A 25,526-nucleotide genomic window follows, 5' to 3' on the forward strand; every position below is an offset into this window, starting at 1 on the left:
CTGAGTGTAGCTGGGGCCGGACATGGGGCTGGCCAGGATTGCGGGAAGGGCTGAGGTGGGGGCAGCAGACACTCACCGTCCTGGCAGCGGCTTCCCGTGAAGCCGGGGCGGCACAGGCAGGCTCCAGTCTCTGGCGCACAGGTGGCATCGTGCTCACACGGCGGGCAGATCTCCTGGCAGCCAAACCCCCAGCGGCCCTCGGGACAATCTAGCACCACCCCGCCCCCACACACACACAGAGGAGGTAGTCAGTCTCCCCAAGCCTTGCTGGGCCCACTGGGGAGCAGGGACTTCTCTTCCCAACTGAGCCATCCCAGACGACGGAGGGGGGCAGGTCATGGGAACCCCTAGTCCACTCACAGGCTGTAGACTTCAGGGCATTCACCCCAGGGGGAGACCCCCTGCCCCAGGATGCTCAACAAGCAAAAGGGGGATCCCCAGAAGAACCGGGAGACCCACATGCAGGGACAGGAGCTTAGAGGACCCGCCACAGACTGGGGAGGGTGGGGGGCCACTGGCCAAGCTGTCCCTGTGGCTGACAGTTCCCAGTGTCCCCTCTGCGGGCTCGGCCATGCGGCAGCCACTGATGCCCATGTCCAGACCCAAGGCTGGCGGTGTGAGCTCTTGGAGCTGCTGTGGGCGGGCCTGGGGTCTGCAGGGCTCCAGGGCTGGGGTCTGCACACGCGGCCAGGCATTGTGCAGCACAGGGAGCCGAGGGCACCCCGGGCCACAGCTGCCACTCACCTGCCCCACAGTCGTCCCCAGTCCTCCCCGGTGGGCACAGACACTGCCCTGTGACCCGGTCGCAGGGGGCGCCCCCACAGGAGCAGGAGCCTGAGCAGTTCTGGCCAAACGTCCCCGCCGGGCATTCTAGGGGCAGGGAGCGGAGAGCCTCAGGGCCCCCACGCGGAATGGCCCTCCTCCCCTGACCTCCACCCCACCCCGCACCTGCCCCCCCACCTGCCTCCCCAGAACCTGCCCCACCTCTAGCACCTATCCCCCCACCTGTCCCCCAGTACCTGCCCTCTGCATCTGTCCCCCCTCACCTGCCCCCCACCTACCACCCTTGGCACCTGCCACACCCTCACCTGCCCTCCACACCTGCCCCCATCTTTTTCCCTGAAACCTGTCCCCCCTCACCTGCCCCCTCACCTGCCCTTTGCACCTGCCCCCTCACCTGCCCCCTGCACCTGTCCCCAGCACCTGCTCCCCTCACCTGCACCCTCACCTGCCCCCTCACCTGCCCCCTCATGTGCCCCCTGCACCTGCCCCCTCACCTGCCCCCTCACCTGCACCCTCAACTGCCCCCTCCCCTGTCCCCTGCACCTGCCCCCTCACCTGCACCCTCACCTGCCCCCTCACCTGCACCCCTCACCTGCCCCCTCACCTGCCCCCTCCCCTGTCCCCAGCACCTGCCTGATCACCTGCACCCTCACCTGCCCCCCTCATCTACCCCACAGGGATGCTGGACACAGCCTGGGTCCCCAGGGTGATGAGGGCAGTCACAGAAGGGGACAGGAGATGGGGACATGGGGCAGGGAAAGGCCCACGTAGGGGAGTAGTAGTGAGGGGCAGCCTGGAGGCTGCAGACGGCAGGGCCTATGGGGGGTGAGCCACGACCCTGGAGAGTGGCGGCAGGCCCGCTCTGCCTTCCTTCCTCCCACTGTGGTCCACCCTGGGAACCCCATGTGGTCACCGCGTGTTCAGGAGTGAGAGAAGCCTGGGAAGGAGGGGCCAGTGGCTCTGGGCCCAAAGCAGGGCTTCAGAAAAGAACACAGGGATCCCGGAGCCTCACCCCACCCATATGGGCTGCAGTGGCGGCTCCAGTGGCCTGGCAGGGTCCCCTGTCCCCCCTACACCTGCTTGACTAGGGCGGTAACCCGGATGGTGAGAAGCCCTGCCGGTCCCAGCACCATGTGGCTGCTGTGATGCTGCTGTTAGGAAAGTTCCGGGCCCTGGAAGGCCAGCCGGGCACCTGGAGTGGGCAGGCTGGGGCCCACGCTCCACATCAAAGAATCAGACAACCCCTCTCTCCCACCACAACACTCAGCAGGACTGAGAACTGAGGACGCGCCCTGCTTGGGTAGGGGGAGATGTCAGCAGGAATGGCGTGGGGTCCCAGGCCTGGGGTGTCCCCGGCCCCGGGTGTCCCCGGCCCCGGGATGGGCTCTGGACAAAGGACATGCCCCTTGAACCCTTGCCCTGAGGGCCCACACCTACGGGCACCTGCTCGCCCACAGGACCGCGGGCAGCACACACGCTGGGTGCACATCCAGGCATCCAGGCAGCGTGGACCGGGGCAGGGAGGCCCAGCAGGGCACATGGAGCTGTCCCACCATCTGGGGGGTCCCCGCTCCACTGACGGGCAGACTTGTCTGGGGCACGGATGCTTTCCAGACCTGACAACAGCGGGGAGCCCATCACTGCCGTAAAGATGTGTCATGTCCCGCCACCAATCCCTGGGGCTCTGGATGCTTTTGAGGAAAAAAGGGAAAAGAAGACAAAGAAGGCCAGCAGGGAAGGATGGGGGCGAAGGCCCTTCGGGTCTCTGCACTCAGGTCACCTGGGAGGGTACTGCCGGGGAGCGGACGCTGGCGGGAGTGGAGGAAAGGGGAGGGCACAGAGAGAAGTCAGGGCAGTCACGGAGCCTGAGCCCCCATCTGGTAGGCGAGGTCTACCAGCTCCCACGCTGGTTCATGGATGGGATGACATGCCTGGCTGTTGAAGGCCCTTAAGACCACAGAGCCCCCCCGCCCCCGCCCAGAGTGTAGGTTGGGCTTGTGGGGATACTTGGTTTCCAAGCTGGGTTCTGAGCCCTACACACACCCCTCCTGCACCAAGGGACTCTGAGAGCCCAGATCATCCTAGGGGTCTCCAGAACCACCACGGAGAGGGAGGGTCCGTGCCTGGGTGTAGGGGGAGACTGACTCCTCAGCTCGGGGTGGACAGTGGCCCCCAGGCCCTCCTTGTTCCTGAGAGGGGACTCGGACCACTGCCTCCAGTGGGAGTCACACCAGTCACACTGCAGGCCCCCTCTCCACTTCCATCTGCCCTGGCTGATGGGTGAGGACAGTGTGCCCTGCGCCAAGGGAGGTCCCGACCTGCCCACCCTCCGCTGGCAGCCACGGCAGTGCCGATGCTCACAGCAAGGGCTCGCCCATATAAACGAGGACCCCCCACCTCCAGCCTCTCCCTTCTTGGCACCCAATCACGCTGTCCCAGCCTCAGCATCCATGGGGAGGGCCTACAGTCATCACCCACACCCCACACCGGCACCTCCAGCCCAGGCCTCTCGAGACACCTCCCCTGGGGGCAGCTGCCTCTGTCCTGCCTGCTCAGACCCACCAGGAAGGAGCCCCCACCGGCTGCCAGCACGAGGCGCGCCCAGTCTGTCCCGTGATGGAAGGAGTGAACGAGCAAGGAAGCGAGGGGATGACCTGGGAGCAGTACCAACCCTTCCAGGCTGCCGTGCACATGCGCACGCACACACACAAAGTGCACACGCGTGTGCACACACACACACACGAGTTCCCGCCCACTTGGGTGCACAGGGACAGGCAGACCTGTGGCTGAGTCGCCACTGCATGACCAGGGTGGGGACACGGCAGTCAAGGTGCTGCCAGAGCCAGGCTTTAGGGCTGACCCGGTACCCAGCTCCAGCACTTCTGGTGCCTGGCGCCCTGCACGGCCAGATAGTCTGCACCCTACCTGGGCACTGGGGCCACTCACCTTGGCTGCAGTTCTCCCCGTGGTAGCCAGCGGGACACTGCTTCCCACACTCGCCACTGACAGGGTTGCAGGCCACACCCGGGGGGCAGGTGCACGCCTGTCGGCACCCTGGCCCAAAGAAGCCCAGCTGGCACTCTGTGGGGAGGGAGGGGAGAGGCATCTGCAAAGTTCCAAGGGCCCTGGGGCCTGTCCCTCTCCCCTGGGGCCTGTCTGCCCTCCTCTTGGGTCTGTCCCTCTCCCCTAGGACCTGCCCGCCCTCCCCTAGGACCTGCCGGCCCTCCCCTGGGGTCTGTCCCCTCCCCTGGGGCCTGTGCCCTCCCCTGAGGTCTGTCCCCTCCCCTGGGGCCTGTCCCCCCTCCCCTGGGGCCTGTCCCCTCCCCTGGGGCCTGTCCCCTCTCCCCTGGGGCCTGTCCCCTCCCCTGGGGTCTGTCCCCTCTCCCCTGGGGTCTGTCCCCCTCCCCTGGGGCCTGTCCCCCCTCCCCTGGGGCCTGTGCCCTCCCCTGAGGTCTGTCCCCCCTCCCCTGGGGCCTGTCCCCCCTCCCCTGGGGCCTGTCCCCTCTCCCCTGGGGCCTGTCCCCCCTCCCCTGGGGCCTGTCCCCCTCCCCTGGGGTCTGTCCCCCCTCCCCTGGGGCCTATCCCCTCTCCCCTGGGGCCCTCCTCCTCCCCCTGGCCCTGTACTCACCATCCTGGCACCACTCGCCCCCAAAGCCCGCCTTGCAGGCACAGCTGCCGTCCCTCTTATCGCACGCACGCGTGTTCTGCTGCTCACACTTGCACTCCTCCGAGCAGCCCGGCCCAAAGGCCCACGGTGGGCAGGCTACACCCCAGAACCCACTGTGAGGGGGGCCTGCCCCCTGCCAGTGCCCGCCCCAGCCCAGATCTCCAGTCCCATCCACCGAGTCGTATCTGGGACTCCACATAGAGTCGCTGGTGCCCAGTTTGCAGAGGAGAAACAGGCTCACAGAGAGGCACTTCCCAGGCAGGGAACGCCTGGGACCCTCCCTGCCTCCCTCTGAACAATCCTCTCACAAGAGCTGCTGAGGTAAGGCCTGCCGGCTTTTCTCCAGCATCCCACCGCCTCTCCCTCCACCATCCTGGGTGTCTGCAGACCCAGGGAGTGGGGGCGACCCACTGGGGGCTCAGGACTTGCTCCCAGGAAACACCAAAAGCCAAGACAAGCTCTGTGCCCTGAAGCTTCTGGGGGTGGGGGCCTGCCCCTGCCCAGGCCTGCAGGCCACCCAGCAGCCTGACTGGGGCGGGGTCGCCCACCTGGCTGCCCTGGCAGCCAGCACAGTCCAAAGGACTTTGAGTCCGCAGGCCCCTCACCCCAGCCGGGGACCTCGCTGAGCCCCCGTGTCCTCATCTGTGAAGACTGATGATCAAACACAAGCTGGACCCAGACAGGAAGAACACAGCCCACTCTATGGCCCCGCACCCACCCCCAGACCCAGGCGCCCAGTGGTCAGTGGGACTCACCCAGGTGGCAGAAGCGGCCGTAGAGCCCCGGGTCACAGAGGCAGGCCCCATAGAGGCGGTGGCAGCGGCCCCGGTTGGCACAGTGGCACTTCTTACGGCAGTGCTTGCCATAGAAGCCTTTGGGGCAGCCTGGGGAAAGAGGGGGGGTCTCTTGACTGCCCACCCAGACATGGCCTCCCACCCAAGGAGATGCTCCAGTGGGGGAGGCATTAGCACCCAGTACAGGAGCCTGGAGAGGCCTCGGCCACCAGGGTACAGCCATATGGTTTCAGGGCCACCAGCAGCCCAAGGACCCTGCACCCCAGACAGAGAGGGTCCCTGGGGGCTGGCGAGGGCATCGGGGGGCAGGGCAGGATGAGGGGAGCCCCATGAATGTGGCCGTCTGCCCTTGCCGGCCTGTGCCCCCAGGGTCTGTGGCCCCAGACGGTGGTCAGACCGGAGGCCATCACATCTTCACTACACGCAGGAGGGACTCCGAGAGCCCACTCTCTCCATCTGACCAGCACCGACAGCATCCTGGTGCCTGTCACTCTGTGGTCATCGAGCCTGGCCTCCGGACCTCACAGAGGGAAGGACACGGGCCCAAGTCCAAGGGGCCCAGGGCCAGGGTGGGGCTGTGGCCCTCCCACCCGAATGCTTTGCTCGGACTCAGCTCTGCCCCTGGCCCGCCTACTGGAGGGCTTCAGGGAGCTTCATGGTGACCCCAAGGAACGTCCACATCCTGACCATCAGGACCTCCAGGCGGGACCATCCTGGACTGTTCCAGCAAGCCTAAGCCAACAAGTGTCCTTAGAAGAGAAAGGAAAGGGAGGCTGGACACAAAGAGGCCACGGGGAGACAGAGGCAGAGGCTAGAGGGACAGTCATGAGCCCGGGGCACCTGGAGTCTAGGAAACTCTAGAAGGGTCCCTGAGAGCTGGGCCGAACCTTCTCCAGGTCACCTGCAGAGGTGCACTTTACCCACAGGACCCCGACTGAGACCTAGCCTCTGGGAAGCCACACCATGTCACCAGGGGAAGCACTGAGATGTAGGCCCTTTATCTGCCAGGAGTCCCGTGGGTCCGTTCAGGACCCATCACATACACATGAATTTAAAAGACGCTTGTTCCTTGGAAGGAAAGGTATGACCAACCTAGGTGCACATTATTAAAAAGCAGAGACATCACTTTGCTGACAAAGGTCCATATAGTCAAAACCATGGTTTTTCCAGTAGTCATGTATGGATGTGAGATTTGGACCATAAAGAAGGTTGAACACCAAAGAACTGATGCTTTCAAACTGAAGTTGGAGAAGACTCTTGAGAGTCCCTTGGCTAGCAAGAAGATCAAACAGGTCAATCCTAAGGGAAATTAACCCTGAATATTCACTGGAAGCACTGATGCTGAAGCTGAAGCTCCAATACTTTGGCCGCCTGAAGCAAGGAGCCAACTCATCGGAAAAGACTCTGATGATGGGAAAGACTGAGAGCAGGAGAAAGGGTGCAGAGGATGAGATAGTTGGATGGCATCACCGACTCGACAGACATGGGTTTGAGCAAACTCTGGGAGATAGTAAAGGACAGAGGAGCCTGGTGCACTGCAGTCCACAAGGTCACAAGTCGGACACAACTTAGCAACTGAACAACAACAACACACATACAGCTTCCAATAGGCAGTCTGCTTTCAGTTCTCATTCATAGTAAGGATGGAAGATCACAGGAAAAGAAACAGGGATGCTGACCGAGCTGAGAAGGTGACCAGAGAGAGGAAGCAGAAAGACCTCCCCTGCCACCCCACACGGGCCAGCTAGGCAGTGGGAACAGTCCACCAATTGTTGCCATTGCTTTTAAGACAGGAAGTCCTTGATATACTAGCTATAGTTGCCAGCAAAAGAAGCAGAAATGTAAATGTCTGAAGACTTTAAAATGAAGCCTCAGGCACCTGGGAAACTTCTGTGGACTCAAGTTCCTCCAAAAATGTTGCAACTTCAGAGTTATAAAAGATGTTAGCGTCATCCCATGAAGCCACAGCCCAGGGGTGCTCCCTTCTGCAAATCCCACCCAGTCATCATGTAGCTCTCCTTGAATGCTTCCAGGAACAGGGAGCTCACTACTTCTCAGGGGACTCAGTTACAAAAGTGCTATTCTTCCCACAAGTGCTCACCACCTGCGATAGTCAGGCCCTGTGAGAATAGCCAACAATAACAACTCAGTGCTTCTTGCACTAAGGGGCTTCCTCTGTACCATACCGTCACTTTTCCCACCCCTGCAGAAGAAAGGGGACTAGGAGCCAAGAGGTGGTGCCTGCCCCTCACCTCCACCCCAAGGATGAACCCAGAGGTCAAGGAGGGGGTCTGCACCCACCATCCTCACAGCGGGCTCCGCTGACCCCCGGGGGGCAGCGGCAGGACCCCGTCACAGGGTCACAGTTCCCGCCGTTCTGACAGCTGCAGGAGAGGCTGCAGTTCTTCCCGAAGGTGTCCGGAGGACAGGCTGCAAGGGGAACAGAGGAGCTCAGGGTCGTCGGCCCGCAAAATGACCCTACACTCAGAAGCCCCTCCAGAGATACAGACACCCTCCTGGGGGTCAAGCCTCCAGTTCAGAAGCAACTTCCCAGAGCAGCACCCAGCGGCACTTGTGCCCCGGGGCCCTGCCCACATGTACGGCAGACATCACTCATCAATCCTCCATCCTCTCCCTCTGAACTCCAACAGGTCCACCTCAACCAGCACTTTTGGTCACTATGGCCTCTGAGACTAGGGGGTTGCTGGGCGGGGAGTGGACATGCCCTGGATAGAGGGTGCGGAACAGCAGTGTTCAAATGTGCTTCAGCTGCCCACTTGCTGTGTGGCCTGGGGAAGTCACCTGTCCCCCTGGAGACTCTAGCATGACTGGCCACCCACTGGCCACCCAGACTCTAGCAGCCCACCCACTGCTCTTCATCAGACCCCTTTTTGTCTCAGTTAGCTGTTGGCTTGCTTGTGGCTGGACCCTCATCAACCCGTGATATCTGTGAGAGGCAGACACCAGGCTCTGCGAGCCCCCAGGGTCTCACAGCACCTGGAAGAGAACCTGGCGTGGAGAAGGCAGCCGGGAGACCCTGAAGGAATGAGTGAATGGCAGGACCCGGGAAGCCCCTGCCCAGGACGGTAGGAGGAGTGGACTGTCTGTGCCGTGCAGGTCCTGGGGATCCTGGGCCCTGTCCCCCAAGCGGCCCCACCCCCACAGCAGCCTCACTCTCATTGCAGATGAGCCCAGTCCAGCCGTCAGGGCAGTCACAGCCGTCCAGGCTGGGGAGGCAGGTTCCCCCATTCCTGCAGTCGTCGCAGGTCAAGCTGCAGTCTGGGCCAAAGGTATCGTCCAGGCAGACTGGAGGATGGATTGAGAGAGGGGCCTCAGAGCCTGGCCCCTGGCCCTGGACCCCACCCAGAGAAGGGGACACGGGGCATCCTCGGGCCCCGCAGGTCCCATGCAGGTAAACGGAGACAAGGGAGACAACAGGGGCCAGAAAGGGCCCTAAATGGGCAGCTAAGCTCAGCGCCGGACACACTGGGCAGACTGAGGCAGCCTCTTGGCCTCTCTGAGCCTTGGTCAAACGAGGCGCTCACAGGAAGACTTCCTCATGCCCAAGACGGTAGGTTGGGCAGCAGCCAGGCCGGGGGGTGCTGGCATGGAAGCCCGGGGACGGGCCCACCTCTCACCAAACTTTTCCTGCAGTGTGTGTTCGCCCCGCGCCTCGGCCTCTTCCTCCTCAACCCCGACGTAGTCGTCTTGCAAGAGGTGGGGCAGCGCGTCCTGGAGCACTGCGACATGCAGCGGGGGCCGCCCCAGGGGCAGGTGGCCATCCAGGACCAGCTCAGGCAGCTCCAGGGCTGGGCGGGGCACAAAGGCCCCTGAGCCCCTGCCGCCCACCTGTCCTCCTCAGAATTGACTCCCCTGCCCCTCGGTGCCACCCCAGGACCCCCACCTACAGACCCCACCGTGCCCCTCCTCACCCTGGTCATCAGCAGTGAGCCTGCTTCTCAGGAAGGAGGAGGCTCCAGGCCCGGAACTGAGGACCTGACTCTTGCCACATCCACCCCAGCTGTCCCAGCTCCCGCACTAGCCTGAGGGACCCTGAGCATGGAGAGGGCGTGGGGACAGGACAGCCCTCTGCTCTGGACGCAGTCCTCAGTCCCTGAATGACGTCCCTCCTCTCGTCTGGGAGGGGCTGAAGCTGGACCACTGGGACCCCTGAGTAACACCTTGCCTGGGGGCCCCTGTCTGTCCAGCCCATCCCACAGTGGGATGCTGGTCTGAGGTGAGGTCCATCCAGCTGGGAAGCAGGGAGTGGGGCCTTGGTGCTGCAGGAAGACGGGGTCCTATGGGGCCAGGTGGAGACTCACAGGTGCAACCCCTGCGGTCCTCGTCCAGCCGGTAGCCAGCCTCGCAGGAGCACTGGAAGGAGCCAGGCAGGTTGGCGCAGCGGTGCTCGCAGCCGCCGCGGCTGGAGGCGCACTCATCCACGTCTGCAGGCAAACCCAGGGCCACTGGCGCCCATCCTCCAGGAGTCGGGGCCTCGGGGCGGTCCTCCCCCACTCCCCTCACCCATGGGATGGGGGCCTGCTGGGCGACAGCCATGCCACAGCCATCCTCCCCACCTCCTGCTCAAGAAAGGCCAGGCTGGGGCAGCCGGGGGTGCAGGCCCAGCCCAGAGAGAGACAGTGACCACCCGGGGGAGGGAACAGGCGGGCCTCCACAGGCCTGCAGACAGCAGGAGCTAAACCAACACCCAGAGACAGAGTGCTGGGCGGGGGCCAGAGCCCGCCCCCTGTCATCCTTAGGACAGTCCACTCCCCAGCCGCCCCAGCCGTCCACCACTCACCCTCACACCCGCAGCCATCCGCACTGAGCCGGTAGCCGGCATAGCAGCTGCACTCGTAGCCGCCGGGGCTGTTGGTGCAAACCTGCTGGCAGCAGGGGGAGGCGGCACAGTCGTCGACGTCTGCAGGGCACACACCACAACCCGGCTGACACCAGTGCCACCCACGTGCACGCCTTCCACAGCACGGCAGTGGGCACACACTGGCACACAGCCACACGCACACAACCACATGCACACTCACACACAACTACCTGCAGGCAACCACATGCACACACACCTGCACATGACTGTATGCACACCTGCATGTGAGTTGCACATACTCACCCACAATCACACAGGCACCCAGGCATGTCCCTGGCCCTGCACACACAGACACACCAGGACCCAGGTCGCGACCCAGGGCCACCCCGCCTGCTGTGGGAGTAGGGTGGGGACTGGCAGGTGCTGGGGAGTCCCCACTGACGCAGAGCAAATGCTCAGGTGCCACAGTACGTGGGCATTGACCCAGTGGCTGAGCAGAGCTGCAGGTGGACATGGGGCGGTGGGTGCTCGGCAGGGTCGTGATGCTGCCTCTCACCAGGCCCCCTCGTACCACCCCCACCCCTGCCCAGGGCCAAGGGAACAGGACTGGAGGCAACAGAAGGGAGGTTCCCATTCACAGCATCAAACGTGGGCACTGCCCCAGCGCAGCAGCGAGCCTCTGGCTTGGGGGACGGCAGTCGGGAAGGAGGCGGCTCGCACCGATACACGTCCTCTGGTCCTCATCCAGCTCGTAGCCACGGGGGCAGGTGCAGATGGGGCCCGCACTGCTGTGGCTGCAGCCGTGGGAGCAGCCGCCGTTGTCCGCCTCACAGCTGTTCACGATCTCCATCTCGATCCCTGTGGCCAGACCCACCAGGGACGTGGGACCAGGGCTGGGGTGACACCCCAAGCTGGCGCGGTCCTCCCACCCTAGCTGCTGCCAGTCTGCTGGGAAATAGGCTGCACGGAGCTCCTGGGCCTGGTGGACCCTGGAACCCTGTCCTCCTGGGGTCCCTCTGTCCTCCCCCATCTCCCAGGACCCACAGTCAGCCCCGAGGCCCAACGCTGCCCTCGACTGACAAGGAAGTTCTGCCCCTCGGCCAAAGCCAGCCGACAGTTGTAGCGGGCTGGGGAGCCATGTGGCGTCTCCACGCCCGGTGGTGCTGTCGCCCACTGTCCACTCACGGTAGCACTGCCGGCCATCAGCACCCAGCTCGTAGCCCGCATTGCACACACACTTGAAGGAGCCATGCGTGTTGAGGCAGCCGTGGGCACACTGGGCCAGGCCCGTGGCACATTCATCCACATCTGATGGGAGAGATCGGGGGTGAGGGGCGCTCTGGGACACTGGCCTGGGAGGCTCAGCCCCCAGGGGTGGTCTCCACCAAGGGGTCAGAACCCGGGCACCCCGTGCCAGGAGAGGGCCCCAGTGCCCTCTCCTGCTTCCCTCTGAGCATCTTTGCTTTCACCAACACACTCCAGGTGCAGAGCTGTGCTCTGTCCCAGGGCGAGAAGGGCACGGCTAGAAGTCCGGGTTCAGGCTCCACCAGCAGCAGCGGGCGCTGTCCCGCCTCTCTGAGCCCACGGTCCCTGAGCAGTTGTGTATGTCTGTTCTTGCCAAGCCTCCCCCCCATCTAGGCCGAGCACAGAAGGGGCCTTTTGCCACCAGCTTCCAGGGGGCCAGCGGGAGAAAGTGCACTCTGTCATCCAGGGTCAAGCTACAGCTTCCTCCCTGTGGCTGTGTGGCACTGGCCTGGGGATCTGAACCCTAGTGTCCCCGATGACTGCCTTTGTCCCACCACCTGAGAGTCCTTGGAATGAAGCTGACCCTCAGCCTCATTTCCCACTGGGTTCTCTGAAGCCACTGCATCCAGAACGCCAGGACATGCCCGCGTCACATTGGCAGTGATGTCTAGAACACTTTCCTGATAGTGATGTGGAACAAGCTTCTATACCCACAGACTTGTCTCTCTGATGGCCGTCGGGCAGGACACCTCAGGAGATGACCACTGCATGCCTGGAGGCACCACACCACTTCAGAGACTCACCCCAAGAGTCAGGGGGACAGGCACAGACCCCTCCCTAGGCTGTTCATCCAGAACCACGTCAGGGAGGAGCAGGGATACCCGAGTCCTGAGATGGGGTAACTAACACTGCACAGGGGATGCCCATGCAGCCAGGAGGTCAGAGCACATTCTGGAAAGCTGCGCCCACCATGCTCTGGGGTGATGCTATATGCACCCATTAACCAGCAAGCCTAGAGACAACCTGGAAACTGGTTCGGGGATGTCACTCAGGTCACAGTGATAACCCTTTCTCTAATAAGCAGGTTGTTGTTTAGTCACTAAGTTATGTCTGACTCTTGTGACCCCATGGACTATAACCCTCCAGGCTCCTTTGTCCATGGGATTCTCCAGGCCAGAACACTGGAATGGATTGCAATTTCCTTCTCCAGGGGATCTTCCCAACCCAGAGATCAAACCTGCATCTCTTGCTTGGCAGGTGAGTTCTTTACCACTGAGCCACCAGGGAAGCCCTAACAAGCAGGTACTGCTTAGCTAACACCTAAGAGAAATATTTAAAATTAACAAGCCACCCTGAGAACTGTCTTCCTGCAGACACGAGACTCTCTTGGGGAGCAGTTCCTTGAGTTCCTCCTCTCCATCTCCCACCCTCCACCCTGCCCACCCCCCACCCCAACCCCAGTCCTAGAGATGACCCTGCATTATCCCAGGTCAGCCGAGAGTGGCAAGACGGGAACTGGCCCTGCACACACAGGCCCCTGAAGGGGGATGTGAGGAGGTGAGCCCGGCACCGCTGACCTGGACTGGCCCTAGCACAGGTGGGGCATCCTACCTTCGCAGGCCTTGCGGTCCGCTGCCAGCTGGTAGCCCGCGTGGCACTCGCAGTGGGCAACGCCCCGGAGTGCCCGGCACCTGTGCATGCAGCCGCCGTTCCTGTCTGCACACGGGTTTCTCCCTGCAGTCATGGCCAGGAGGAACAGGGGCAAAGGGCAGAGGTGGAGGGCCCAGCAGGTTTGGGGTCCCCACTCCAGGGCCTCTGGTGAGCCCCCACCTGGAGCTCTCACCCCTCCTGCTCCATCCTGATGGGTTGGGATGTGGACTAGGGGTCAGGGGAGCCCCAGGGACTCCCAGACAACTCCAGAAAAGACAGAGGGCACTGGCCAGGCCCGCCCTGGTCAGGCAGCAGGTGCATGGCCAGCTCCCCCACCCCTCTTCTCGTCAGAGCCCCAGCCCCGTGAACTCACGCCACCCTGCCCCACCGCTGGCCCACACTCACTCCTGACCCCCCGGGACCTGGAAGGCCAGGCAGGGCAGGAGGGACTCCCTCAGCATCAGCCCTGCTGCCCCCACCCATTCCCACTTCTCAGGGGTCTCCTGGGCCTGCTCCACCTTCTCCATCAGCAGAGCCCCCTTCCATGACCCACAGCCCTGGGACCCCAGGGCAAGGAGCCAGACAGGGCCTGGCCAGTCTCCTCTGCCCAAGGGCCAGGGCTGAGGCCTGCATGCCCACACCAAGCCCAGGGCAGGCCTCAGAACTGAGACAACACAGGATGCCCTTCCTCCTCATCCTGGTACCCCCATCCTAAGCTTCCTGCCCCCAAAGATGTGAGATCCCAGAGCACAGCCTGACAGGCTTCCTCCCCAAGGCCCAGGGGGGCTGGATGATGCCCCATCACTCTCCACAGCCAAGGAGACCCCTGTGTGATCAGAGCTCAGCCAAGGGCAACGACATGGACCAGACCCCTCAGACCCTCCTGCAGCACCAGTGGCCAAGGGACTTGGGCTGCAGGATCTCCGGGCAGGTCTGAGGGAGTGTGGAGAACGGGCAGGGGGTCCCAGTGGAAGGCCCAGCCCCAATCCCCTGCCTCCACCCCCGGGACACTCACGGACGCAGCGCCTGCCATCCTCCTGGAGCTGGAATTCAGGCCGGCATTGGCAGCGATGCTGGGTCACTGTGAGCTGGATGCAGTTGTGCTGGCAGCCACCATTGCCCACGGCACAGGAGTTGATGGCTGGGGATCCGAGAGGAGTCAGGTCACCCCAGGAGGATGGCCCAGCTGAAGGGCCCCATCCCAGGCAGGCTCCGAGCACCTCCTATAGGAAGCTTCCGGCACCTCCAAGCCCCTCCCTCATTCCTGTCTGCGTCCCAGAAGCAGGGACTTTGAGAGGACAACACAGCTCCCGTCCAGGTCACAGGCCTGACTTTGCTTCTTGGCCCACACACAGGACACACAGGACCATGGTCAGAATCTGGGTCCTCTGGCCCAGCCTGACTCAGGACTGGATGTAGGGAGGCACTGCAGAGCACCCCAATGGAAGCCCAGACCCCACCCCAATCCCAGGCACAGAACACAAAACATCAGGCCCTGCTGAGGGTCAGGGCATCCGGAGCTCAGAGTCTAGCAGGCTGGGAGGCTCCCTGGAGGAGCAGGAGGCCAGCAGGGGCTGGGGAAGACCCAGACACTCCACTGTTGGTCATCAGGCCAGGGCAGAGGGGCAGGCATGGGCCTCCGTGGACAGCCACCATGACCTGCGGGCCTAGCCCCCAGCTCCTGTCGGACCACTGCAGCATCTGCCCACCCCAGGTGGGGCCTCACCCCCACCTGACCTCACCCAGATGCCACTCCTCTCAGCAGCTGTGGGGACAGCACTTGGTGAGGCCAGAGGTAGGGACCCCCATCCCAGTCCTAGGATGCCAGGGGTCCAGGTGTTCCCGCTCAGGCCCACCTCGAGCAAGCCTCTTATGGGTCAGGCTAGCCAAGAGGGTGCCTATGTCGTGGGTGGATGTGTTGAGGCTGTGCCCACGAAGGGGGCACTGGGCAAGACTGGGCACCCGGGGAGGACACCTGGTCTCTGGTAGCTCCACCAAGTTGCTGGTAGTGGTCTTGTGGTTAGGGAGGGACAGGTCCCCAGCTCTGCAGTGAAGCTTCAGGGATGCACCACGGGGAGGCGCAGATCACTGCCCAGCCGGCCTGGGCCAGAGCAAGCCTGAGTGCTGGTACTAAACTCTGCGACTGCTGGGGGGCAGGGATTCACCCCCAGATGCCACCTGTGCTGTTATCAGACTTCAGCGGGGCCCCAGGGCCCGAGTTTGGAGAGGCCATTCACTGTCAGTGGGTCTGGGGGCCAGGAGCGGCCCACCCCACCACTGAGGCCCATGGAGCCAGGAGCAGCCGCGTCCGCACGCAGAGCAAGCGAACAGCCTCAGGGCTCAGAGTGGCCAGGCCCACACTGTCTGCCAAGAACAAGGCTTCCTTCAAAGCAAGTATGCTCCCCAAAAGCCAAAACACAGCACTCGCCATCCCACCGGTTCTCCTCGAGGAGCATGGCGGGGAGGAACTGGAGCTGAGGGTACCCCCGGGGCCAAGCCAGCCCTGCTCTTGGGGTGGGGTGAACACCTGAGGCGGCAGTGCGGGCTCTTTCTTCTGGCCATACCTGCCTCTGCCACGTGTCGAGGGGGAGCAGCAGAGACCCGAGACCCGGGTAGGATGGAGGCAGGCAGGATGGCCACGTCTCTGGCCCCAGTCAGCCTCTAGGCTCCCTCTCCAGCCACCCACCCCCAAGGCCCCGCCTGCCTCCCCCAAGACAGCTCTGCTTAACCCACTGCCATCAACTCCAGAGGCTTCCAAGCGTGGCCTGGGCCGGCCCATTCCTGGGGCCCTGTCTGTGTTTACAGCACCAGTTGCATCCCGCCCAGAGCTCATAACAGGAACCAGAAGCCCTTCCTGGCAGCACCGGGCAGGCACATGGAGAGAGGGGCTCAGGGCCCAGGCCAGGAGAACGGCTGGGCAGACACTGCGGCTGCAAGGACGTCCCACAGAGCTGTGGCAGGAGACCTGAGACGGGCCCAGCGGTGACCTGGCACTGGGCCCACAGGAGCCCACCAGGGAAGAAATCCCAGGCAGGTGGGGGCCATGGAGGTGTCCAGCTCCCTATGCAGCCCCGAGTCTCCCCGACACCAGCCCGTGTCTCTCACTCTGCTGCACAAACCCTAACGTTCCAGATGCTCCCAAGCTGTGCAGCCCATGAAGGAGCCAAGTCCCATATCATCATCTCACACATCCTGTGCCCAGGATTCCCAGAAAGCTGAGCAAGGTAGTTTTTCTCAGGCGCTGGGCTGTGCAGCTCAGGGGAGGGCCAGCCTCTGCATGCCCAGCGCCTAGAGCTGGGGATAAAGCTTCCAGGCCCTCAGGCCACTGTGAATCATAGCATGGAGTCCACATTCCATTGCCCCATGCCTGAATGGACCAGGCTCAGAGCTGAAGCTGCAAGCTTGTCAGAACACAGGAGCGAGGGGGTTCCACAGTCCTAAGGGGACCAATGTTTGTGTACCCCTGCAATTCACATGTGCATTTCTAAAATTCAACCATCAGTGTGACCGTATTTGGAAGTGAAATAATGAATTGTGGTGCTGAAGAAGACTCTTAAAAGTCTTGGAGTGCAAGGAGATCAAACCAGTCCATCCTAAAGGAAATCAACTGAATATTCATTGGAAGGACTAATGTTGAAGCTGAAGCTCCAATACTTTGACCACCTGATGCAAAGAGACAACTCATTGGAAAAGACCTTGATGCTGGGAAAGACTGAGGGCAGGAGAAGGGGATGGCAGAGGATGAGATGGTTGGATGGCATCACCAACTCAATGGACACAAATTTGAGCAAACTCAGGGAGATAGTGAAGGACAGGGAAGCCTGGCATGCTGCAGTCCATTGGTCGGACATGACTTGGTGACTGAACAACAGCAATTCAGGTTAAATGAGGTCATAAGGGTGGGGCCCTGATCCAACAGAATTTGTGTCTTTAAAGAAAAGACATGAGGACTTCCCTGGTGGTCCAGTGATTAAGGCTCCAGGCATCCAATTGAGGGGACACAGGTTTGATCCCTGATAAAGGAAATAAGATCCCACACGCCTTGCAGCCAGAAAAATTAAATTAAACTAAAAATATTTTTTGGCTTCCCTGGTGGCTCATGCAGTAAAGAATCTCCCTGCAATGCAGGAGACCTGAGTGTGATCCCAAGATTGGGAAAATCCCCTGGAGTAGGAAAAGGCAACCCACCCCCGTATTGTTGCAGCCAAAAAAACAAATTAAAAGTATTTGTTAACAATAAAGACCTCCCTTTCCCTAATATGGGAAGGAGCTTAAAAAAAAAAAAAAAGAAAAGACATAAAGTCTCTCTCTGTCTCTGTCCCCGTGGCCACACCAGGAAGAATGTTCTCATCAGGCACTGGATTGGCTGGGACCATGAGTGAGAACTGCCAGCCTCCAGAACAGTGAGAAGATAAACTTCCGTGTCTAAGCAGCCCAGTCGTTGCATTGGTTAGGGCAGCCTGAGCCGACTACTGCACCTTCAGTTCCCAGTTTGCAAGCACCAGAACCAGGGGACTCGCGGGTTCTAACAGAAACTGAAAGTGAAAGTCAGTCGCATCTAACTCTGCGACCCCATGGACTGTAGCCCGCCAGATTCCTCCACCCATGGGATTCTCCAGGCAAGAATGCCGGAGTGGGTTGCCATTTCCTCCTCCAAGGGCTCAAACCCATGTCTCCCACATTGCAAGCTGATTCTTTACCATCTGAGCCACCAGGGAAGCCCCGGGTTCTAATAGCACAGGCTACAACTCCGTCTTTCGCCAACAGGGGTCGCTCCAGCCCACAGCCAGGGGTGAGGAAGCTGGACCTTCGAGATGTCCTACGGGGAAGAGGGTCTGCTCCACCCATGCTGGTTGGCTCACCACTGCTGGAGGTACAGGCGGTACCACCTGGAGCCCAGCATCAGGTGCGTGTGAGCGCTGTGGAGGTGCAGGTGGGGCTCTGCACAGCTGACCTGCAAGGCGGCTCGGCTGGCAAGGCCCCGGCCTAGGACACCAGCATGCTGGCCCACCCGAGCTGGCCATTCAAGGGGCTGTGCCTGGCAGGCTGGTGGCGTTAGGACAAGCCTGTTGGCTGTGTGCCGAGCCCACCAGCCCACTCTGCTCTGGCCTCCAGCCCCAGCCGGTGGATCGGAGCAGGCTGGATGGCGGCTTCGTGGGTTCGTAATGACTGCCCTCAGACTGACTTGGCTTCCAGGTCCCAAGAGCCTCACACCACGTGTGGTCAGCAGTTATGTACAACCCACCCTTCTAGGAATCCCTCTGTTGGCCACAGGGCCAGGATGGTGGGACCAACAAGGGGTGGCCCGCCGGCTCAGCCAGTGGGGGAGACTCATGTGGGCTTGGCCTGCCCTGTCCCCCTTGGCAGCTCACAGTTTGCCTACAGCCTGGCCTTGTGCATCTTGCCCCATCCCCGACCCTCGGCTGGGACCTCCACACTGCCCAAGGGCACCGTTCCCCTGCAGCACAGATTCAGCCGCTCCCACCCACGGGCCACGTTCCCTCCGACCCACCAACACCCACCACAGACTGTGCACTACCCAGCACCCACACTCTCCCTGCCAGAGAAAGCAGCAAAGCCTGGACCCAGGCCCTACAGCTGCCCGCCCAGCCCGCCCACCTCAGGACATGCACTCGCAGGTGAGGACCTGGCTCTGCAGCCCCTGGTGCACACTCCAAGGTCATCCACACTCTCACACCTCTCCCCACTCCCACGCTGTGCTCCCTGCTAGGTTCTGCCCTCATAAACTCTCTCTGACTCTAAGCCCCCACCTCCTGAGGCCCCAGTCTGCCCCTGCTTCCCCACAGCATCTCTGCATCCAGCCCAGGGTCTGTGGCCACTGCCTTGGCTTCCCCAGGTCGGGGTGTGACCCTCCTGTCCCCCCAAGGGAACTGACAGCCTGCAGATACAGGACCTTGTCTCGGGCACAGCGGTGACCTCCCAGGGTGGCCCCGGGCAGGGTAGCCCTTCCTGCTCCCCATTCAGACTCAGCGGCCCCTTGGGGCTGGGAAGGCACGCTTCCTTTCAGAAACTGCAGCCTGTTTTGGACCTGGAGGTGACTTGAAAACGTGCCCAGAACTGCGTCTGTGGTTTGCAGGGATGAGCTCTGCCGAAGAGCCTAGCACTCTCCACCCCTCTGCTGCCTGCGGCTTTGCCAACGAAGCCTCCAGGGGCCCTGGCAGCCTCCCTGCCAAGGAGTCGGGGAACAGCAAGCTGTGGGGCCCTGTGAAGACCCTTGCTGTCCCCTCACCGGGGAGACCCAGACCTGGGGAAGCGTCTGCCCCGAGGCCACTTGGCACGCCTGAGGGAGAACCCCAAAGGCAGGTGGGGTGCGGGAAGACCCTCCCCATACTGTGGGCACTGTGTGTGCACTCAATTGCTCAGTCGTGGCCGACTCTTTGCAGCCCCATGGACTGCAGCCTTTCAGGTCCTCTGTCCACGGGACTCTCCAAACAAGAATGCTGAAGTGGGTTGCCATTTCCTCCTCCAGGGGCTCTTACAGTGGGGTCCATCTGACTCCAGACCACCAGGGGTGCAGGCTGACAGCAGAATCCTCCCCACAGTGTCCATCCAAAAGACTCAACAGGTCTAAGGCTGAGGGGAGAGGGAGGAGAGGACCTGCCTCTCCCCAGGGGCTGGCCCCGCGGTGTCACAGGGACCCCTCTGCTCGTTGAACCAGTGACATCATGGCCCCTCAGACTGGGCATGCTGCTCACCATGGGGGACATTCAAGGCCAGGGTCCAGGAGGGACCTCTGGGCAGGAGTCACCCTAGCCCAGAGGAGGAGGGTTTCCCAAAGACCGGGAGCGGGTCTCTATGGGTCTACCCTGGGCGCAATGCAGCATGGCACAGAAAAGAACAGGCACCCCCAGGCTCACCGCCCAGCACAGCTCTCTGCAGCTCCGTTTCCCACAGTTTGGGGAAGGACAGGGGCCAGTTCCTCATCCCTGAGGGTGAGAAGCAGGCTGGACCAGCCTGGGCCTCTCTCTGCCCACCTCTTCCCACCCCAGAGCCTGGTGGGGCGGGGGTGGGGACAAACCCAGGGGGCTCCCTGGAGGTGGAGCACCCAGGACACCAGACTGCTTCTGCTTCTTTCTCTTGGGGCCAGGCTGGACAAGAGCAGCCAAGGTTAGACGTGAGGCACTCAGGGGCTTTGAGGCTGACGGTAAGATCCTTTCTGCAAATCTTCACTTTAAAAATGGAAACTTGTTGTCTGTTATTTGCAAGGGGCCTTTTATAAGGGAGGGGGCGCAGGAAGACTGTGTGCTTTCTGACTTCTCCCTGCCTCTAAAGCAACTTGAAAGAGTGTTTCAAGTCTCCCCTTGTCTGTTTCAAGGGCCCTCTTAAACATAAACACTTTTGAAGACTTCCCAGATCCCTGGGTGCCATGAAGTGGCACCAACCTGAAAGCTCCCGGCACGTAGGGCCTTCCCGCCCTGTATGGAGGAAGAGCTGCCACTTCCCTGTGGGCACCTCCTTTACTCTCACCCTCTAGCATTTCCATAGCCCTCATTCCAAGCTGCTGAAGGGAGGAGTGCCCGGACCTGTTCCCTGCCTGCCCCGTCAGTCCCAGGAGAGCTCAGAGCACCCCTCCCCTTGCCCAGAGGACCCCAGCAGGCCCCAGGGCGGGGGTCCAGGGCAGCTGTGCTCCAGTTGTGCAGCCTGCCTGCAGCTGGCCTGCATGGGGGTGGGGACAGGTGGGGAGGGGCCCAGTCCTGCACTGATCTTCCCATCAATGTCTGCTGAGACCCTAGGCTGGGCTGGGCCCAGAGGGTGCCCCCACTGTGAACCTCAGACAAGGCCACCAGCTCTCCCCCATGCCCTGCACTCTGGGAGTCCTGCAGGAGAAGCAGGGAGGGCCCACACCTCTCAGCAAAGCAGCAGGGAGCTCCAGCAGCCTGGCAGGGCCCAGGCAGTGCCTTTCACTGGGCCCCACCAGGAGCCCCTCATCTGCTGCTCGGCCGCCCTACCCACCCCAGGGCCGTAGGTCAGGTGCTTTGCTGCCGGGGAGGGTCCCTCTGCAACCCAAAGGGGCCCTTCAGGGAGAAGGGCAGGGTGCCCCAGAGCAACTGCTTCCTGCTCTGCCTGGGAGAAAGCCCCCAGGAGACCCCTATCTGCTCTGGAAACTTTTCAGCAAAGCCCAGGGCCCCCACAGGGAAGGCAGCCCCCCAACAGACCCGGGCTGACAAACCCACATCACACCCAGAAGACCTGGTGGTCGGCCTGCAGGTGTCAGCTCCCAGGAATTCCAGATACTTGGAATCTGCCCACAGGTGTGCATGAGTGTGAGTGAGTGTGTGCAGGGGATGTGGCGTGTATTTCCCGCTGCGATTGGAAGTTGCAGAATGTGGGTATTTCACCTGCCCCCTTTGGCGGGAGCAGCCAGGAGATGGGTGGCCAGGAGGTGGGCACAAGCACCCAAGAGAGCTGCAGACCTCCTGAGGTCCTGGGGACCATACAGTCTGGGGGTACAGAGTTGATGGTGGTAGGCAGAGGGGGTGGTAAGGTCCCAGCAGCCTCATACCAGGCTGTGCAGACCGTACTGGGGGCCCTGGCATCAGGTCTTTAGAAGACCCTGTGTTGTTACTGTTTTTCAGTTGCTCAATCGTGTCCAACTCTTTGCGACCCCAGGGACTGCAGCACACCAGGCTTCCCCGTCCTTCACCACCTCCCGGAGTTTGTTCAAACTCATGTCCTTTGAGTCGATGATGTAAGCAAATGCCACAGGTGGAGACTTCGGGAGCCCCGAGCCCAGGCATCTCCCAGGGAGGGGCTCCAGCTTGGTGATGGGCTGGGCTGGGCTAGGAGACCAGCAGCAAGGCTTTCCTCCTGGGCTGCCCGAGGGAGGCTATCCCTCTCCAAGAGCGGGGTATTCCTCCTGGGCTGCCCAAAGGAGGCTATCCCCCTCCAGGAGTGGGGTATTCCTCCTGGGCTGCCCGAAGCCAGCAGCTCAAGGCCACTCTTAGAGATCGCCACAATCCTCCCAAAGCCCTGACAGGCACCCTTCCCTTTGCGTGCTATTTACCCATTCTGGCAGCTCAGTGAAGACCACCATCGGGTGGACTGGGGGGATCCAGGAAGACAGGAGGGTGTCCCAGCCCAGCCCACCCTGGACCAACCCCCAGGGATGCCCTTCTCTGAGGAGAACCTTCCCCAGAGGAAGGGAGAATACAGGGGACCCGGGGACCAGCAGCCGGGGCTGCACCCCGTTGCATTTGCCCTGAAGCACATCACAACATTCCTGCATCTGTTTCCACTTTCCAGCTCTGAAACTTTACAGGGCAGCGGCCTCGCTCCCTGAGTGGCAGCCCGGACATGTGAGCGTGTCTGCCGGGGAGGGCCCCCCAGGGCTGGCAGGCCGCCCTGCCACATAGCAGCGAGGCGTGAAGGAGGGAGGCTGCTCAGAGCCCGACCAGGCCCACTCCAGGTCTCCAGGGTGGAAAGAAGGGGCTCCCTGCCACAGACTGGGAGAGAGCCCTGGCCAGGGAGGGTGACCACCAGCCCAGCCCCCAGAGAACAATCCCCAAGCAGTCTCCCAGACTGAGTGGCGAGCAGGGAGGGGCAGTTTGTGTCCGCGACACCTGCGTCCAGAGCAGCCGGGGGCAGGGGGGACAAGGGCAGTGGACGCCCTCTGCTCCACACCCAGACTCCTGGACTCTACACTCTACCCTCTGCCCAGTGGGCACCCACGCTCCCCTTCTTTCCTTGGAGCCAACCATGCTGGCAGGGGCAGCCATCAGTGGCCCCAGGCACCCCCATCAAGCCCATCCCCACAGCAAAAAGACCCCACAGAGGAAGTGAGGGTTAATACCCTACCTCTTGGTTACCCCTTCCCCGCCTGCTGCAGCCCCACTCCCAGGCTCTCCAAGACTGGGATGGGGGACCTGAGCCCGGGAAACCCAGCTCTGCAGACCAACAGCAACCCTGCATCCCAGGCAGGGCACCGCTACCACCACCCGGCAGGCACCAAGTCTCCCCATTTGGGGCAGCACAGCCGGATCTGCGTCCCTGCAGACGGACGTCCTCAGCCTCTGCAGCAGAGGGCCCTGGAGGGGACGGCGGCCCAGGGCTCCTCCCCACTGTGGGAGTCCCCTGGGAAGTGGCCTTGGCATCCCGGCCGGACTCAGCTGTGACCGCTGAGAGTGCTCAGCCCAGGTCACAGCACCCAGGGGCCCAGGGTTTGGCCTCAGTGTAGACCCCCGGGCCCAGGACACGTTCTTTCACCATCTGAGTGCTGGAGACCTCACACAAATGGTGCTGGCAAGGGCCCACGATGGGTGGCGAGGGCCCCTTGGCATGCCACACTCCGCAGGACGGAGCCACTGTAACGGTGGCTGCACTGAGCAGACAGGCCCCAAGGGGCCCATCAGTGTAGGAGTGCAGGGACCCCCTAAACCTGAGCACACCCAGAAGGGTGGGGGGACGGCTGAGGTTAGGAGACTGCTTACCCAGGCAGGTCCTGCCGTCCGCGTGGAGACGGAAGCCGGGCTTGCACTCACAGAAGTAGGAGCCTGGGGTGTTCACACACCGGTGCTGGCAGCCGCCGTTGTGCACCTGGCACTCGTCCACATCTGGGGGAGGGGGAGGACATGGGGCCGGGGTTAACAGAACCCACGCAGTGGCTTCACTCTGCTCTGGCCCCTGGGAGCAGGTCCAGCCCCCTTCTCTCAGGACACCACCCCTGCCCGGGTGTCGGGACCCTTCCTTCTCAGGCCACGCTGTCCGCCACAGTCCAGAGTCCCTCCCCCACGCTTGCTGGAGCAGAGCGGAGAGAAGGCAGGCCTGTCTCCAACACCTGGGGCCCACCTGGGAGGAAGAGCCACCTCTAATTCTGCTTAATAATCCCCCGGGTCCACACTACATGTTGTGACTGCACCCTCCAGCTCTCACCCATCGTCCCCGTGAAAACACCCACCTTTGAGGTGCCCCTCCTAAAGCCCTAGCCACCCGAGCACACCTCTGCAGGGTCTCAAAGGCACAGGGGCGGGGCTCCTCCTGGGGGGCTCCCCAGAACTTGCCCACCAGGTCGTGCCTCCCATGGACAGAAACCCTGACTCTATCCATGCACCTGTCCCTCCAGAAATGACCTGAGATGACCCTAGGAGGCCTGGCCTCTGCTCCATGCACAAACCACAACCATGCCGGGGGGGAACCCCAGGGTGCCCCTCAAGCCTCAAGACTGTTCAGAGAGGAGATGAGACCAAGAGAACTTCTTGGAAACATGGTGACCCGGGGAGTCTTCCTTGGAATGATACCAGAATGATTAGCAGGTGGAAGGTTGAAGGTAAAGTGTTAACAGCCCCCAGTGGAGCCCCAAAGAGTCTCAGGGGCCAGAGGACCCAGGGCACAGTGGGAGGTCTCAGGACCCAGGGCCCTCCAGTGGGGGAGTCAGCTGAATGGTGGTGGGGGGAACCGTGGGCTGACCCACACCCGCTGGGCAGGGCAGGGTGCACAGCCGCCACCCAAGGGGCTCAGAAAGGAGACCCCGTCCCCTCTGAGCTCAGATTCCTCTCTGTGACCCCTTCAAGGTCCCTGAAAAGGAAAGCGACTGCATGAAGAACAGCACTGCGTATACAGTAAGGGCTTAGCAAAGTTAGGGGGAAGAGGCATCCCACGTGCGCTGTCTGAGAGGGTGGGTGGACTGACTGGACCCCAGTGTGTCTCAAGCGGCCTCGCTGGGTGGGCAGAAGGACAGAGGGGCTGTCATTTCCAGAGATGGTCCCAGCGGCAGGCGTGCAGCAGACAGACCAACGGGGACCCTGGCTTCCCAAACCACCTCTCAGCTGGTCACCTCAGACGCTGGCCTTGGGGAGTGGCTGACCACAGCAGCACTGCACCCTCAGGCCCTCAGGCACCTGGCCAAGAGGCCCCATCCTTGAGTGGACGTGCAGGGAGCCAGCAGCCTTGGGGCCACAAAGACACCAACTGATGGGCAGTCTGGGACAGCAGGTGGGGGAGGTGTGGCAGGTAAGCCCGTCATCAGCAGGGCTCCTTCAGGGGCAGCCCTGACGGCCGGGACCCCGCCCCCTACCCATGTGACCACACTCTCAACACCCTCCTGTCGCAAGGACGGGACATTTAGACTAGAGAGGTGTCCCCAGGCTCCTGCCTAAATCACACAAGCCTCGCCTGCCCAGCCAGCCCCTTGGCACCCGGGAGCCCTTCCCACCTCCAAAGCTGCCCTGCCTGTGACCGTGGCCATGACCAGCGGTACAGGCAGGGGGCCATGAGGCCCAGCCAGGCTCCCCAGTACCCATGATTTGCTGTCAGCCTGTCCAGATTACCTGGGCCCAGCGGCACAGCTCGAGGCCTCCCCCTCCACCTCCCGGCTTACAGGAGGGCGGGCAGATGACCTCCTGCTGGGGTCCATCCAGCTCTGAGATCGAGGCCCCTTTACTGACACAACTCATTCAGAAAGCAAGGCAGGACTGAGTGACCGAAACCGTGCTGGCCCCACTCCCAGGCGGGCCACTTGGTGAGAGGTCAGAGCTGTTCTCAGCTACCAACCGTGACCTGGAGCTGCTGACGCTGTGATGACCTTGTGACCATGACTGGGGTCATGTTG

At 62.3% G+C, this 25,526-nt stretch overlaps 1 protein-coding gene across 10 annotated transcripts in view; it reads right to left on the bottom strand.

Moving 5' to 3' along the window:
- MEGF6 (multiple EGF like domains 6) overlaps nt 1–25,526 on the bottom strand; it is a 99,001-nt gene that overhangs the window by 10,274 nt on the left and 63,201 nt on the right. For 9 of the 10 annotated variants that reach the window (XR_006272602.1, XR_006272597.1, XR_006272601.1 and 6 more), the window contains 15 exons: nt 23,410–23,532; nt 13,977–14,102; nt 12,923–13,045; nt 11,252–11,374; nt 10,787–10,924; nt 10,046–10,165; nt 9,567–9,689; nt 8,883–9,053; nt 8,419–8,550; nt 7,546–7,674; nt 5,206–5,334; nt 4,412–4,546; nt 3,730–3,864; nt 745–870; nt 77–208 (listed from right to left, as the gene is read on the bottom strand). Coding sequence is in view for 1 of the 10 variants with exons in the window: in XM_043485577.1 (XP_043341512.1) it covers nt 77–208; nt 745–870; nt 3,730–3,864; nt 4,412–4,546; nt 5,206–5,334; nt 7,546–7,674; nt 8,419–8,550; nt 8,883–9,053; nt 9,567–9,689; nt 10,046–10,165; nt 10,787–10,924; nt 11,252–11,374; nt 12,923–13,045; nt 13,977–14,102; nt 23,410–23,532 (1,965 nt within the window). In the remaining 9 variants the exon portion in view is untranslated. The remainder of the gene's footprint in view (nt 1–76; nt 209–744; nt 871–3,729; nt 3,865–4,411; nt 4,547–5,205; nt 5,335–7,545; nt 7,675–8,418; nt 8,551–8,882; nt 9,054–9,566; nt 9,690–10,045; nt 10,166–10,786; nt 10,925–11,251; nt 11,375–12,922; nt 13,046–13,976; nt 14,103–23,409; nt 23,533–25,526) is intronic. The other variant, XR_006272599.1, reaches the window with a different exon arrangement.

This window comes from Cervus canadensis, chromosome 13 (assembly GCF_019320065.1).
Source record: "Cervus canadensis isolate Bull #8, Minnesota chromosome 13, ASM1932006v1, whole genome shotgun sequence".
Classification (NCBI taxonomy): Eukaryota; Metazoa; Chordata; class Mammalia; order Artiodactyla; family Cervidae; genus Cervus; species Cervus canadensis.